Source organism: Oenanthe melanoleuca, chromosome 1 (assembly GCF_029582105.1).
Source record: "Oenanthe melanoleuca isolate GR-GAL-2019-014 chromosome 1, OMel1.0, whole genome shotgun sequence".
NCBI classification, from domain to species: domain Eukaryota; kingdom Metazoa; phylum Chordata; class Aves; order Passeriformes; family Muscicapidae; genus Oenanthe; species Oenanthe melanoleuca.
The window spans coordinates 4,446,062-4,462,154 of NC_079333.1; the positions used below are offsets into that span (position 1 = coordinate 4,446,062).

Consider the following 16,093-nt stretch of genomic DNA (forward strand, 5'->3'; position numbering starts at 1 on the left):
TGTGCTGTAAACTTCCAGCTTTTTCTGCTGTCAATCGTTTGGTTTCAGTCAGAGATCCATTTAGAACTTCTCCCCTGGCTAAGAGGAGAAGAGGTTCACACCAAGCAGCCTCTGGTGGTGTGAGGGGCAGTGGTTTCTCCTTGCTCCTGCTGAGTGACATTTGTTGCCCCTTCATTGTGCTGTTAAAAATCACTGCACTGTAAACTGGATCACAGGCTGGGTTTTTCCTCAAGGAAAGTTCTGGCCCCCTCTTGATTCTATTAAAAAAGTCACCCTACTGAGAGCCCTTCTTGGCTGAGTCAAGGATGTAGAGATAACTGAGGTTGAGAAGGAAGGAGTGGAGATTTCTAAAGCTGGTTCTGCTGACAAAGTCAGCATGTTTGAGGAACTACACCCTAAAGCTAAAGGTTAAGGAATGTAGAAACGCTAGAATATAAACCATGAAATGGTGTGGGGAAATGCTTCCAGGGTTAGGGTTATTTTATATTGGAAAGAAAAGTTTTGATACTTTTTTTTTTTTTTACTTGTTGATTTTAAGATGCTTATCTGCTGAATTGCATTCTTTTAGTTTTGGTAAGTATGCTGTGGAATTTCTGTGACTAGCTAGAAGAAAGTAATACAGACATGTATTTCAAATACAAACAAGAAGTAGGAAAATGAAAAAATTTTGGGGGAAAAAACACATGATGTAAAGGGAAGAATATGAGCAAAACAGAGTGATGCAATAATCAACACTGGTAATGCATGCTGCCAGGACTTAATGAAAGCAGGGATGTCATTTGTGGTCTGCAGACCAGTTCCATAAAGATTTTTTTTTGATACACTGAATTAGAAAGAATGTCTGGTAAACATCAGCCTCATTATTCCACTCTTAAGTCCGGGGAATTCCTGTTCATATCAAATGTATCAACATCAGGAAAAGCCATGTAGATCTGTAGAAGGGTGTTTTGGTTTTAGTTTGTTGGTGTTTTTTTTTTAAACCAACAACAAAACAAAAACTAAGAGAAAGAAAATAGGTTATGTACAGAGAAACACTTTTATTAGTGTGCCAGACTGCCCAGAGTGATTGTGACAGCTCCTTCATGAAACACTTTAGCAGCAGAAGAAATTAATAGGTCAGAATATTAATTTATCTGCTCTGTCTTCCAGAGAAGCAGAGAACAGCCAAGACTTTCTGTCTGATGCTCTCTTTGGAAAAGCATCTTTGTGTTTATGAATGCATTATGAGAGATTACCTAAGGTGATGTGAAAGTACATGGTTTTTGACTTGGAGATGATCTATAAATGGGAGGAAGAAGCTTTGCTTTTGATGCATGTGAAAAGATGCGAAATATCTTGATATCTTGAAAAACTTAATAGCAGGAGAGTTCTGCTGTTATTTTTATTCAGGGAATGCTGTATCTGAGCAGCTGAGAAGGAAACTTCCATTTAATCAGAGTGGCTTTTACGTTTTGTGTATGTATCAGTGTATACTGAATGCAGATGCCTAATCCACAGTAGGAGGAAAACCTTTCATTTTGGGAGTCTTACTGAGACATGCTTACCTGTGGTTTGCAGTCAGGAGCAGTAGGAGTACAGCAGCACTTTAATTCCTTCTCCAAATCCTGGCAGAATTTCATCAAAATGCTAATAATTTTTTTTTTATTTAAATAGCTTTCAGTTCATCTCTTCACATGAGTTCAGAAATAAGGGCTTGTGCTTTTTTCAGTAGCAAAGTTAAATGTTTAAGACTGGTGAAGAAGGGTATTCAATGTCATTATTAATTCATTGACATACTCATATAATACACCAGCGCAAAGTTATTTTTCTTCATGTAGTGGTACACAATGCAGGAACTAATGTCTGTCATTAACATCACCTAATGTTTTCCTTGATAATGGTTTTGCTTTTAAGTTGCTTGTAGCATAAAGATTTTTATTAGAATGTTTTCTGCTGGATTGTGTGTAAGGCTTGTTCTGAGAACTGGGGTTGAGGGCAAGGAGTTGGTTTCATTTATTCCAAAGATGAACTTTCAAGAAAATTTGAATGAATTTGGTGAATTTCCCATAAGGACACAGGTGATTTTGGACTTGGGACTTTTAAAATGGAACAGCAGGTATTGCCTGGTAATGAACATGTACCTGTTGTCCCCTTTCTAAAATTGGTTCTGCATTTGCATGTCCCACTGGGCATATTCAGTGAAGAACTGTTCAGTGTGGTGGCTATGATTTGGGATTATTCCAGCTGCCAGGAGTACATTCCACTTGCTCACAGCTCTCAGAATGGGGTGAGCCTTGTAGCTGCCAGGGGTGCCAGGTGGTCCTGTGGCAATGAAAGCTGCTGTGGTAGATCACTGTTCAATTACAGCTGAAAAATAATACACAGGCATGGAAATCTTGTGGTTTTTTCTGAAGCTGAAATGCTGCGTGGTGTTTCTGAGTGTTTGAGTTCAAAAACCTCTGTATGAGGTGAAACAGTCATTACGGTTCTGTCTTCAGCTTTTTGGGGCTTGGTTTTTTCAGTTACAGAGTATGTACTACAGTTTGGAAGATATGTTTTTCTGTCCTTCCAAGTTAAAGCTCTTTTGTGTTTAAATTGAATGTGTTGGCTCTTGAGAGGATTTGACTAATGCAAGTACTCAGCGTTACAAAATATTTTTTGTTTTTCAGTTCTGAAAACAAAGGGAGCGAAGCCATAAATTCAAAGAGCAGCCAAAAGGAAAGCACGACTCTGCCTGCACTTTTGAAGGTAAGGCTTTTATTGACTAATGTTTATTTTAGGTAAAACCTGCCACCTTTGCTTGTGACTGTTAGAATTCTATGTTGGATGCACTCCTGTACTGCAGTGTGGCACCTGATTGCCATATTCTGAGTTTGGGTCCACTTGTCAGGGTTCTAATATACATGCTGAAGACAGAAGAACTTTTTACTTTACATTGTTAAAACAAAATCCATGTATTTACTTAGGAGGAGGAACTGAGGCTTCAGTGTTGATTCCACATGCAATTAGCCAGTAAAAAAACCTAATATTTTTATCAAACCATGTGTTTCAGGCATTGCTCTAAAGCACCATTTCTGTATAATTTACAAATATCCAACCAGCAAGTCTTTGCTTGCCTGAAGGTCTGCTGGTTGCCAGCCAGAGCATTGTAGGATCTTTCTGCTGAAATTTGTCTGTACATTGGGTGCTCCTCACCAGTTACCCGTGTTAATCATGCTTGTCTTGTCCTGTAAGTGTTGTACTGCAAGAAGAAGACATGTTCCTCTGTGATCAGGGCTTTCTCCTGTGCACTAGACTCACCTCTAAAGTTGTGCTTAGATTTAGACAAATACCATAAATAGTTATGCACAGGACAGGTGATAACAGCTATCTTTGCTGCTGTCTTGTTCCTTTTCTGAGTTGTTTCAGTTCAGTGCAGATAACATAGTGGCTGCTTCCTCAAAAGGGGCTTGGCTAGTCTGTTAGATTTATTTGTAGGCTTCTTAACACACTTAATCTGAGATTTCTGTCACATGTTGCATTTATTGAGCACTCATTGTGTATGGAGAAGGAAGTGCTCACCTTCTGTGTAATTGCATTTTCAGTATATAGGGACCATTTGTTTGGGCTTCACCAAAGTTGGAGACTTTGCAGTTGCCTCTGCAAAGATCCCAGCAGGGTTATTTGCTCAGTAAAATTCTGTTTTGACTGTGGTTTGTCTACAGCAAGGGAAAAAAATGTTTCTTCAAAAGCCAGGTGGATTTAAGCAAACTCTGTCAGTTCAGAGCTCCTGGAAAATGCCACTGCATGGCTTCCTATTTCCATAAATCACTGATTTTATGCCTTGGAATGTAGGCAGAAAGATTTCTGATAAAACAGAGAAGATTATATCTACTATAATAGAAGAACATTTTCTCAGGTTTAAAAAAAATGTCATTTTTCTGTGTCAGATCAGAAAAATTCCAAAATTTGAAAAATTCCAGAACAGATTTTCCTTTGGAGGAGGGCTTGGACTGAGGAAGGGAAAGCATTCAGCATATGTGAACAGCACTTCAGCACTAGGAATTGCTTAAAAGGAAGTGTGAATTGGGCTAGGTCTCAAGGAAAAAGCAGGATGTGTAGGTGGAGAAAAGCAAGCATAGCAAGTTTAAGTTACCTAAGAGTATTTCTTTCTTACCAAAAACGAAATCTGATTCAATTTTTTAATTTACAAGAGCCACAATTCAGAGTCTTTCTGCTGAATCTGTTTCAGTAACTCTTTACTCAGAAGTCGTGTTTTTATAATACTGTACTAAAAACTAGTGCCAGAATTAGTGCTGTAAAGTTTTTTTCCAAGTATCTGATCTCTTCTTTGTCTTGCCATAACTTTTTATTGAATTATATTGTTTTAGACCTATGTTAAAAAGCCTAAAACCATGACACTGTCTTTAAAATAAAACCTGGTGTTTGTATAGGCTTTAGGAAGAAGGTGGTTTTCATATTGCTAGAATGTGCTAGCTCTTCAGCTCTACTGAGACCTTCCTGTCTAAATTACTTTCCTCTTTCTTAAGCTGATCAAAAACTTTGTGATACACCTAACAGTTTCATATGCATAGTAGTGAGTAATTTGAGCAGTCTGATTTTTTTGTCATGTGTGCACAGAAATTACAACTGGATAGTAAGAACTTATTCAGAAAAAGCAGAGGAACTATGGGTTTTCTGATGCTTCCCCTGCTACATTTTCTGAGGAAAATATTTTTTTGTTTTTCCTCTCACTGCTGTCTCCAATACACACTTGAAATTTGGTAACACCTCATTGGCAAAAATAAACTGTCCCCTCCAAAGATGACCAGACTGCACCTGAGCAGTGGGAGAGAGCTGACGCTGTCTTAATTGTGGTTTTGGGATAATCTTAAGAGTCTTTTCCAGCCTAAATGATTCTATGAAAGGTATGGTCTGTGCTATTAAAAGATGCTTTAGGTTTTTTCATCTAATCATCAAGGTTGCTGTAAGATGACAAAAAATTGTTATTGGAAAGTGTGCTTTGTGAAGAATGTCTGAATCTCTACGTGGATCAGTGTTGGGCAGGTTTCCAAGCATGCCCATGTCTCGGAGCTGTGCTTCTACCTCAGCGTTTCAGGTGGACGGTGACTAAAATTGAAACCATGTTGTGTCTGTGTTAGCTGTCACCAAGTTAATGAGCCATCATATTTCTGATAGACTTCCATGCTGTGATTTTGAATATTCATTGGTCATCTCAGCAGGAGGCCAGGGGCAAAATAGCAGAGGAGCTGTAAGTCTCTGATTTAGCAGCAAAGGTCAAATGTCTAAATTATAACTGACTGGTGAGTGGAGCTGGGAATTGTGCCGAGCTATGGTAGCTCTTTGACTATTCTGAGCACTTTAGACACCACTTCTGTACTTTACCCCTGTTATTTTTTTCCCTGCAATGAAATATTTAAAAGGAAGAAAAGATATTTTAATGGGCACCTTTTGAAAATATTAAGCCTAATTTTTCTCTATGCCAGAGAGACTTTATCAGTCATCACTTGATCACTTTCAAGAAATATTACTGAAATGTATTTGCTGTGTCTGTTAATTGGTTGCAGAAAGTACACCACCCCCTCCCAGTATTTATTTACTTATTTTGTTTTGCTTCTGTTTCTTTGAATTAGGGCTGTAAAGGGTGCCCTGAGTAAACGCTCTGTTTGAGCAGAGTGATTGTTGAACAGATGGTTGTGTGGATGTAAACAGCTCTTAAATTTCATGTTTAGTGTACTAAGTGCACTACACAGTGTCCAGTACATGTTAGTATATCATTAACCTCCCTTTTAGTGCTACAGGGACTTTGTTTTCAAAGGGAATATTGCAACAGTGCTCCTGAAAAAGTGTGTTTCATGGTCCCTGGATATCCTTTCTGTAGCAGTGCATGGAGAAAATAGCACATTCTTCCATAACCCACTAGGAAGAAATTCTTAAGCATCTCAGTTCTGGAACCACTATGTGAGCTCTCTCAGGTAAACCCAAAAGTTCCAAAACGTAAGTGCAAATTTGATATAACAAATGTGTAATTTAGGTTACAGTATTTCAGTAGCATCAAGTATTCTATCACTTAGCCCATAGGCTCAAGCTTGAATTAACCTGAGGCTGTCTCAACCTTCATAGAAAACTCAGGGACAGAAAGTACAGCAGAGATTATCAAGTCTGCTCCTGTGCCTCAAGGTGAGATCTATGTCATACCTGATAAAAGTTTGTCTGACTTGTTCTCAAAAACCTCCAGGGATGGAGATCTCTTAAGATCTCTCCAGCCTCATCAGACAACTGTTCTACCAATTTCATAGACCTTATAATTAAAAAGCCTTTTTCCTAACATGCCATGTAACTTCTGTGCTACAAATTAAACCTGTTGCTAATTGTCCTCTGACAAGTACTCTTGTATACTGTGAACATGGAGAAGAGATTATTCTGTAGCTCTGCTTTCTCACATGAATTTCATTTCAAGGTAACATAAACATGGCTGTATTTAAGCAGGAGACATGATATTAAATTTTAATGTTGAAGACTGCAATTATGTGATAAGATGGAGCCAGGTTCTTTTTGGAGTTGCAGTGGGTAGAAGTTGGAACATGGGAAATTCCAGTCACCTACATGAATGTTTTTTCCCCTTTGCTATAAAAATGGTCACATTGGAACAGTTTGCCCAAGTGAGTTGCAGAATCTTTATGCTTAGAAATACACAAAAGAAAGCTGGATGAACCAGAGCTGCTTTGTGCAGGAGAACAGACTGCATGACCTCCCCAGCCACATTCCTTTCAGCCTAATTTGTGCTGTAATTCTCTGTCAAAATTTTTTTCATTCAGTGTGCCAATTTACAAAAGATTTTTTTAGAAGTCCCATGAACTTGCTGAATATAGGTTGCTTTGATTATTGAATCTCCCTTATTCTGACTATAGTTTTTAAGTTTTACAAAAAAAGTTAGAAATCAAAACTAAACCAAAAAAGGCTTAAACCTTGGTCTGTTTAGCTAAGAAACCCAGTGGACAGATGAAGCAGAAATGTGATGCCAGGTGCTATAATCTGCCAATAGAATTTAAGTGCAGGTGGAATCATACTGTCACATCCCATTCCCAGTGTACTGTCACCTTCTCCATTGAAAAAGTAAGTTTCACCTTTTTTTTTTCCTCCAAGCTTCAAGAAATTGTCAAATAGAGAATAGAAATTGTTTTATGCTTGTGAAAAACATACTCATTAAAAGGCAGTGGGAGTGTAGTCCTGGAAGACTTTGGGGGAAAGAACAGAAGTAAGACAGTTTTAATTCTGTTCTCTCTGGCTTCACAGTAGCCCTTGTAACAATGAGGTGATGGTTGCATACTCAGAAGTGAATACCAGTTTTTAATCCTTGATCAGAGCTTTAAAATAATTTAATGAGAAAATTCAGGGATAATTTTTGAGCAGCTCTGCAAATGGTGCAAAGAGAAATTTTTTAATTAAAAAGTTAATTTTGTCATTATAGAGACTTTCACAGAATTTAAAATTCCCTGTGAAGGTGACCTAGCAGAAACTTTATTTCAAATTGTGCCTTCTTTTTTCTGCCTTTTAATTTGAAATGTTCACCCTTACCACTTTATCTGTTGTTCTTGTCAGGGAATGTATTTCTGGATCCCTATTCCGATTTTAGGACAATACTAGAGAGTTTCAGAGAATGGTTGTTTCTTCTTTTCTTTCCTCATCTGACAAATTAAATATACATTAATTACTCCTTGCTGTTTCAAGAATTCAAATGGATAAACAAATTTTTAAAGTCCCAGTGCTGAACTTTGAACAGATGCAGTTGTCTTTCCAAATGTTAAATAGTCATTGACTTTAAATAGGTTTATTTTTAAAAATGCAAACTGATACAGTTTAACTAAAAGTCTCTTCCTGTTGTTTAACTTTTACTCCTGATTATGAAGATGCCATGATTTCATTAGTTTTCTAGTTACTCTTGTCTTCCGGGGTTGCCATGACCTGATTTTTTCCATGTCAAATGAAGCAGAGAAATGAGGATGTGGAAGGAAAACTTCACAGTATTAAAAAGCCAAAATATTCAGGTTAATTGGGTATTTGTAGAGGTACTGAGTTCATCTTTAACTTAAATTCCTGCCAAAACCCCAAGTCACTCTTTGTTTCTTTTTGGGAGTTTTTGCTTTTTTTCATTACTTAAAAGGTGCATTTTAGTAAAGACTAAATAGTTTTTTATAGTGGTGGACCTCCCTTACAATCTTCTACACCACCACTCTAATTACTGGCTTAAGTAGGAAAAACCTATTTAAGGTTTGCTTTAACCATGGTTTTTTTCAGTCCTTTTGTCTCATGAACACTAGCCACAGTGGACTTTTGGGGGTTCTTATTGTGTATTTCACTGTCTGATAGTACTTCTGCCTGAATTTTTCTTATTGCCATTCTAATTTCCTTAGACAAGTCTTGTTCGTAATCTATGTCTCACTATGTCCTATAGTTTTTCATTAAGTTTCTGTATGTATTGCCTCCTGTTGGTTGAAAAAGCCTAGATTTTCCTCACAGTACTTGAAAAAAATGAAAGCTTATTTCACATGTGGATTTAAGGCACCTCAGTGTGTCTCACTCACTGAAAAAAAGTGGGAGATTATACCAAAGATGCTTTAACCTCCCAGAGAAAGAAAATCTGCTGAAAAACTTGCATTAATAACTCAGTGTGGGGATGAACTAGCGTGCCACCAGCCCCAGCTATATCACTGTGGATTTTGCTTAGCACACAGAATTTATATACTATGTCAGTGTTCAAAGTGAATGAGATACTCATAATTGTTAAATGAAATGCAGCCACTCAGTTGTGCTGAAAGGTCAAAGCTAAGGGTAGGAACAAGATTAATTTTCTTGTACTGTATGTGGCAATGCCTACATGTGCTGCTTTGTGCACCCAGCACTTCAGCCTGAAGCTGAATGAATTTCTATATGAATTAAATGATTTCTATATGCCAGCAAACAGAAATTCAGGAGTAGTGCCGTGACCCTTTCTCAGAAGAGGAAATCGGGAAGTCGGGGTTAAATACCTTGTTGGAAGTCCCCAGGTGAATCAGTGATGATGCAGAATTTCTGACGCAGGCCATCTTCTCCCACAAGAGCAGGAGGGATGAGGGGTGGGAGCGTATCCGTGCGGGAGGCGGGATGTTCTCCCGTGCCGCAGGACAGGGGCTGGAGAGGTCCCTGCACGGCTGTCTGGAGTTTCTGCTCCGTAATGAGCATTCATTCATGGCGAGGGAGACCCGAAATGTCTGCCAGCTGTGGCTGGCAGCTAATGCTTTGTTCACGAAGATCTGTGTTTTAATGCTGTTAATGTTTTCATTTCGCTCATCAGGGCAATAAAAGAGGTTGTATTTTTGGCAGAGAGACTGAGAAACTGTGGCAGTTCAAACTTCAGCCACGCAGCTGCTGAGAAAAGGTGCTTTACAAGGGTAAAACAGCTTTACAGGCTGTTCCCTGCAGTGTAGGAGGTGAGGAAAACTGAGGCAAAGCTGGTGAAACGCTCCCTGCTCAGGGTGCAGTTGTGCCACCTCGGGGGACTGTTCGCACTGCGGCGAGCCCTGGGCCCGCCACGGCACAATTAGGCCGAGGGCGGATGTCTGTGCTAGCCAGGAGTGGATTACAGCCTGGAAAACTCCTTGGCTGCTGCTGGATAAATCAGCTGAGATAAGAGATGTGGCACCGTGGGCTTGTCTCCTGAGCTGCCAGGCTTCTGCAGCAGTGGGAGCATGGTGCCCAGGCTCAGTGTCACTTACTGCCACGGTCTCCTCAGCCATCATCTTGTTTCATGCTCTGCCACACCAGCCTTGCTGCACATGGGGCACAGCCCTTGGGAGAATTCAGCTTGAAGGGACCCCAGAATGTCATCCAAACCAGCACAGTTCAGCTACAAGGTCAGGCCAGGTTAGCCAGGGCTTGCCCAGTGAAACTCGGAGGAGCGAGTTGCCAAAGGACTAAAAGCTAATTAAAGCTTCATGAAGCATGTCACAAGCAGGGAAGCTCACAGAGAGTGGGAAGGGGGAGGCAAGGGGAAGACTGATGACAGTTCATTACAAGAGGAGCAGAAAGACAATATTATAGCAGGAAGATTTTTCTCCTTGCGTGAGCAAGGATCTCCAAGGGGATCTGGCAGGTAGGTTTCCCCAGAAACTGCTGGTTTTTTGGTGAGCCTGAAAAACTATTCAGACTGCTGTGACACTGTTAGAGGACTTTTAAAATTTATTTTTCTTTTACTCATGACATGAAGTATCGGTAAAGCAAGTGTCATGGATATTCCTGCAGTGTTGTGAATATCAAACTGCTCAAGCTTAATTGTGACTCAGAATCAAATACTCTGTTGAGATCAGCTAAAGTCCCTGACTATTGAAAACTGGGTGGGATGTACCATGGAAATATTATTGTATATGTACCCTAAGCCCTTATCTTTATTTTTTCCCTGAGTGTTGGCTGGGGGCTTCTGTCAGAGACAGACTGTGAGGGAGGCATGGGGGATGATAAGTGAGATTCTGTGATACTGGCTTGTGGAATTGCCACTGTGCTCAGTTCAGCAGGCACTTGTGCTGAAGGCCGATGCTGTCCTAGAGCTTTACTGGCTTTCCTAAAGTAAAATCATGTGCTTTCGTCTCAGTAATTTGAATATGGCACCATCTTAAAATACAAACTTCAAAATCTGCAGCAGGAATAGTGCTCTTTGTATAGTACCTAAGCAGTGCTTCCAACTTTGAATTGAAATTTCATGTGCAAATGATGAAATACCAATAGCTCAAGCTGTCTCTTATGGCAAAGTGGAGGAGGGAGAATATATGGAGAGTAGGATTGATTATATTGAAGGGAAGAAAGAAGGATTTGCATAGTTTCTGTGTTAGGACTTAATATCCACATATATCTTCAAATAAGCACAGTGTAAATGTTCTCTGTGTTTTTTTTTCATGCAAGACGCTATTTATGGTTAAAGGTATGGAAGGACCCTTTCATATTAAAACTTCCTGTTCTTTTGATTTACCAAAAGTTAAGTAAAGAAAGGAAGATTAAAGAGGAAGGAAAGTCTAAATAGATTTCTGTTTCTGGATGCAGAGACTACAAAACAGCTTTTCAAGCAGGGCATAAATTATGCTCACAAATAAGCAGCACAGTCTTTACAAGTGTTATGTCTCAGAGCTGCTCAGAGGAGACTTTCACATGTAGAGATTTAACTATATTTGATGTCTCAGTTCTTAATAGGAAAAAAAAAAAAAACAAACTCTCCACTAGTTTCTGAATACAGATGGTTTTAAAAAATGGGCAAAACTCCACCAAACAAAACAGCAACAAACAAAAATGTTTATAAGACTAAACTGTTGTCAAGTTTTAATGTAATAGTTTCTTTTATAGTTAATGTATTTTAGTTGTTAACTTCATAGATATTTTAATAGTTAATATGAATGTTTATGGCTTTAAAGGGTTGTGCTGGTAAAAGAATAATATTTGTGTGTATTTCCTGCACTGAGGTACTCTTTTAGATTAGACAAATCTTTGTGAATGGTACAAATCACAAAACTGTGGAGTGCCTTCCTTCACTTAAAGTTGAATTAAAATCTGGTATTGAAGAATGCTGAGGTGTTAGTCAAAGTGAAGGAAGAAAATGTAGAACTTTGAAGCTGACACTCATCAAATTTTGGAAATTATTTTGTTTTATTGTTTCTGTTTTGTATTTCCTTATGCAAAGTACTCAGTTCCTATGAGATAAAATTAATTATTCAGGAGATTAATTCCAGGCTCTTGTGTTACTTGTCTAATACTGAAGATAGCAGCCAGAGCTGTGGCACATCTGTAAGCTGCACTGTTGGCATCTTTGTTTCCAGGGATGGGTTTGGGTAGAGTTGACATGTAAAGGGTAAATCTCTGATCCCACAGGGTGACTAAACCCCTTTCTGATGCATCAGCTGTTGGTCAGTGCAGTTGGGGTTTGTCACAGGTCGGATGAAAAAAAGCCAGAGTTTGACTTAGCCCACTTCTAAAAGTTTACTTAAAAGTTCAATGATTGTACAAGTGTCTTGCCTGTACAAAGAAAATGGAGGCTGTGTGGATTTCTCAAGGACAAATTAGTGCTGTTCAATTTCTGTCCTCACCTAATTCCATTCTCAACACATGCATCTTTTAATGTTAAGCAATTGTATCTGCTCTGTATTTAAAGGGTGAAAAAGTATTGCTTGAAGTTTAAAGACCACCGTTCCAGTATCACTGAATATATCTTGAAAGTTCTTAAGGAATTGCTGTTCCACATGGATGAAGCTGAGTTCATTAAAACACTTTTTTCATCATTAACAGGATCCTAGATGGCCTATTAACAAATAAGCCTGCTGGCTTATTTAAGGTTGCTACAAGTGGAAATAGAATTGATCACCTAGTGGAAATAGTAGCTTTCTGTGTAGGTTGGATGGGTAGGTGTTGCCCAATTTGAAACAATTACTCTTAGCCAAATGTGTTGTTGACACAACTAAAATTTGCATAGGACTTTTTGTTCATGTTTTTTCCCACTCCTGTTGAGCAGGATAGGTTTCATCTGAGAAAAGCTGGGGTAGCTTTAATCCATGTTAATAAACTGGGTTGAATCAGGAATTGAAATTACAAGAGTTGTACTGTAAAGATAAAATAAACAGCAATAGCCTATGGCACCCACTGCAAATGGTGGGGATGGGGGTGAGGTGCTTCACAGAAATCTTCAGTCCGGGGAAAAAAAAACATTTGCAGATTGTGAAGCTGAAAATATGATTATGTGTGGTGTTTGCAAAGCCTTCCATCTTGCATCATCGTTTTGGGCAGATGGTCTTGACAGAAGTAACATGAGCTTGGAGAGCAGTCCTTGGATCTCAGAGAGGAGCTGACACAGAGGAAATTCAAGGGCATAAATTGGTGAGGAGTAGAGCTTGCCTTGCCTCTGGGTGTAGATGCTCAGCTGAGTTGAGGGGAGAAATGAAGATGTGGTTTGAGTGAGGTGAAGCCCTGCCTTGGTGCTCATTCATTTCAGTCCACTGGTAGGGCTGATAGGCAGTTCACAAGGTCAGAGGTGTAGGGGTGGTGCTCTGTAGGACTTTGGCTGGGTGGAAAACCAGGTAACAGAGGTCTGGAGACTGTGGGAGACAACAAATCCATTTGGAAACAGTTGAAGGAGAGCTTAGCATCAGGTTGCTAAGGATAATAGGTAGGATTCACCTCTGGGATGTGAGTTGAGTTTGTTTTATCCCAGTTCTCTCCTTGGTTTTTCAGAAGTGCAGAAGGCTGTGGTGTGTTTGTGTTTGGCCATGGTGTTCTTGCCTAGATTTGCAAGCTGTAAACTATTCTCACAAGCACGTGGATGTTTGTTTGTGAAGCTGTGCTTTCTGAGGGGATTAGTCTGAAGTGTGAAATAATTGTTCCTTGCTTCTTCCCCTTGTTTTTTATGCCAGTCAAAGCAATTGTTGCCATCTGCAGTATATTTTTTTCCACTGCAGCTGCTTTGGGAATATTCTAGCCTGTTAGTCCTTTTTACTTTTTGTGGAGTAGGGACCTCTTTGGTACAAAAAGAGAAGACAGCAAGCAGTGGGCATAATCTTTTTAAATGACAGATCAGATCTCCTGACAGGAGGAGATCCTTTCAGATCTCCTGAAAGGAATACAATGCATAGGCGCAAATTAAACTCAAGGAATTTGGGAATGTGTGAAAATGACAGTAACCATCATCTTCATGTGCTTTTTGCATTTATCTCAGGCTTGTCCAAATGAAGAGAAGAACCATTCCACAGAAGAGCTTAGCAAGGCTGAAATCCAAGAGGAGCTGAAAAAGGCTAATAGCCTTCCTAGTCTGACTCCTGGAATCAAAACATCAGATAAAGACAAGCAACCCCGAGAAGGCTTTTTTCATTTCCTTGGAAGCTTATTTAATATTGCAACAAAATCTTCTTTGGTAGAATCTAAACCTTCTACCTTCCAAGATGAACCCAACAGATGTGAAAAGGATTTACAGAGCACAAGTACCTTTCCAAAGGACATGCAGCCAAAGCACCAGAAAACTGAAGAGCCTACAGCTAGAAGAAAAGAGGGTTCTGTAAATAAAGATGATGCCATCTTAAATAATATTGGAAAAGATAACACAGGGAATCTTCAAAGAGGCTGGAAACAATCCTCAGATACAGAAAAGTAAGTTTTATAATTTATTATTAAATATGTTGATGTTTGTGTGTGTGTACAAAACTATGCTGACCAAGTTCTGACTGTCTGAGAAATGTCTCTCATTTCTAAGGGTGGTTGGAGTGTGAACTTCATTTTGTCCAAAACTCTGGTACCAACTGCCATAAATAAATTAGAAGGGGAGAAGTCAACTGCAACAAAATAGAACTTTCAAGAAGCTTTCTAGAAGTCTTCTGACTAGATGTGGCATTTACAAATATATTAAGAAAATATAGAAGTGTAAAGAGCTTATTTCCATCTATGTTATGGCATACATGAAGGCTTGAATATTTTTCCTTTTTATATCTCAGCAGTTCAATCATTTTACTTCTGCAAGTAAGGTTTTCTCACTATTGACTGGGTGATTTTTGCTTATGTGATTTTTTTTTTTCCCCCCTAGTTCTTTGGGGTTTTCCTGTGATGTGAAGAAGATTATGTAAAGCACTCAATTTCAGTTAGCCCAAACATGGAGCATTCTTTTATAGTCTTGTAGTATTTTTAAAAGAAGATTTAAAAAAAAAAAGTGATGGCAAGGGCACCATTGTGTATTTGAGAATAGAGAAGTTAAAACACTGTCTGTGGTCAACACTGTGTATTACAAAACCTTTTATGACTGTCATAAACATAGATATTATTTTTCCAAAATAATTTTTAACTATTACATTGAAAATTTGGCTGTGGGTCAGCAGAGCATAGATTTGGAGTTAGGTGTGAATGTATGCCTGTGGTACCTGTCCAGTTTTTGATGGATGTATAGAACATGGACCTGTTTGTGGGCAGTGGATCTGCAAGTGGTGATGACTCAGACTTTCAATATGGCCCAGAATATTTATTTCAGTTGAAGCAGGAAGTAGTGATTGGGAGTAACCAGTAAGTCTGTCACAGTGCTCCTGCTTGCATTGCAGAATGGGAGGATGGACTCAGAAGAATTATTTTTTAATTAATTTGAGTTATGCTCAGTCTGTTTATTGATGACATGTGAAATGTTTCATCTCCATGTAGGGGGTCAGAGACAGCCAAAATAGCTGCTTATTGAATTCCATTTCCATACTGGGGATGTCTCCAGCACTCTACCCTTACTTGTTATTTGGCAGAATAATGATTTGAAGCTTTATGTTATAAATGCAGTGGTTGATCAAGATATGAATAGGTGAAGTGGTATCTATTCAGGTGAAGTTAAAGCTGTATTTCCACCTTCAAAATACAGTAATTAATAGTAATGATGGTTGTGTTCTTGTGCACACTCTGGTTTGGTCTGTGACGTGTCAACTGGTTTTTATCCCAGACTCTTATCATGGTATCACCCATCTGACTGTGCTTTTTCCAAACTGCAGCTCAGCACCACCACTGCTTTGATTAATGCAGGAGCAAAGTTCTCCTCCCCTCAGCTGCTCCCAGGGGAGCCCAGGAGCATGGTGTTGCTGGTCTAGCTCCTGAGCAAACTGTATTCCCTGAAACCTGTTGGACAGGCCAGGTTGCTACATCAGTCTCTTGCTGCTATTTGCTCTTTGTGTAGTAAGTCCTTCACTGTATATGCACAATTTACAGGGTAAGATGGATCTCCTTCCCCTTTTTCTTCTTGTGAATTCTTCATAAAAATGTAGATTAATAAAACAAGGCATTTGTCAAAGTTTGCAGAGTTTGGAAAGTGTGGGTGTTAACTCACTGGAGTGACCTCTTTGCTCTGTGCAAAAATTTTTGAGTTATTTTTGTTTTCCTGAAGTTGAAGTTGCAGTTGGATTTTCCAATTACCATCCTTTGACATTGTGCTGTATTGTTAGATAATCTTTGCAAACCAGTGTAGATTTTTTCAGTATAGTTCATGTGTCTCATGGCTAGGCAAGCATGGAGGAATGTGTGTTGCTAGTTTGGAGGTAATGTTGGGTTGGCCTATATACAGAATGAAGCTTTTTCATGGAAAATAACTTTT

The 16,093-nt window shown here is 39.0% G+C and overlaps 1 protein-coding gene across 6 annotated transcripts in view; it reads left to right on the forward strand.

The window, feature by feature from the left end:
* The window catches only part of CRYBG3 (crystallin beta-gamma domain containing 3), a 94,377-nt gene that overhangs the window by 10,676 nt on the left and 67,608 nt on the right, over positions 1-16,093 (forward strand). For all 6 annotated transcript variants that reach the window (XR_008843058.1, XR_008843055.1, XR_008843056.1 and 3 more), the window contains 2 exons: positions 2,649-2,727; positions 13,706-14,133. Coding sequence is in view for 3 of the 6 variants with exons in the window: in XM_056516313.1 (XP_056372288.1) it covers positions 2,649-2,727; positions 13,706-14,133 (507 nt within the window). In the remaining 3 variants the exon portion in view is untranslated. The remainder of the gene's footprint in view (positions 1-2,648; positions 2,728-13,705; positions 14,134-16,093) is intronic.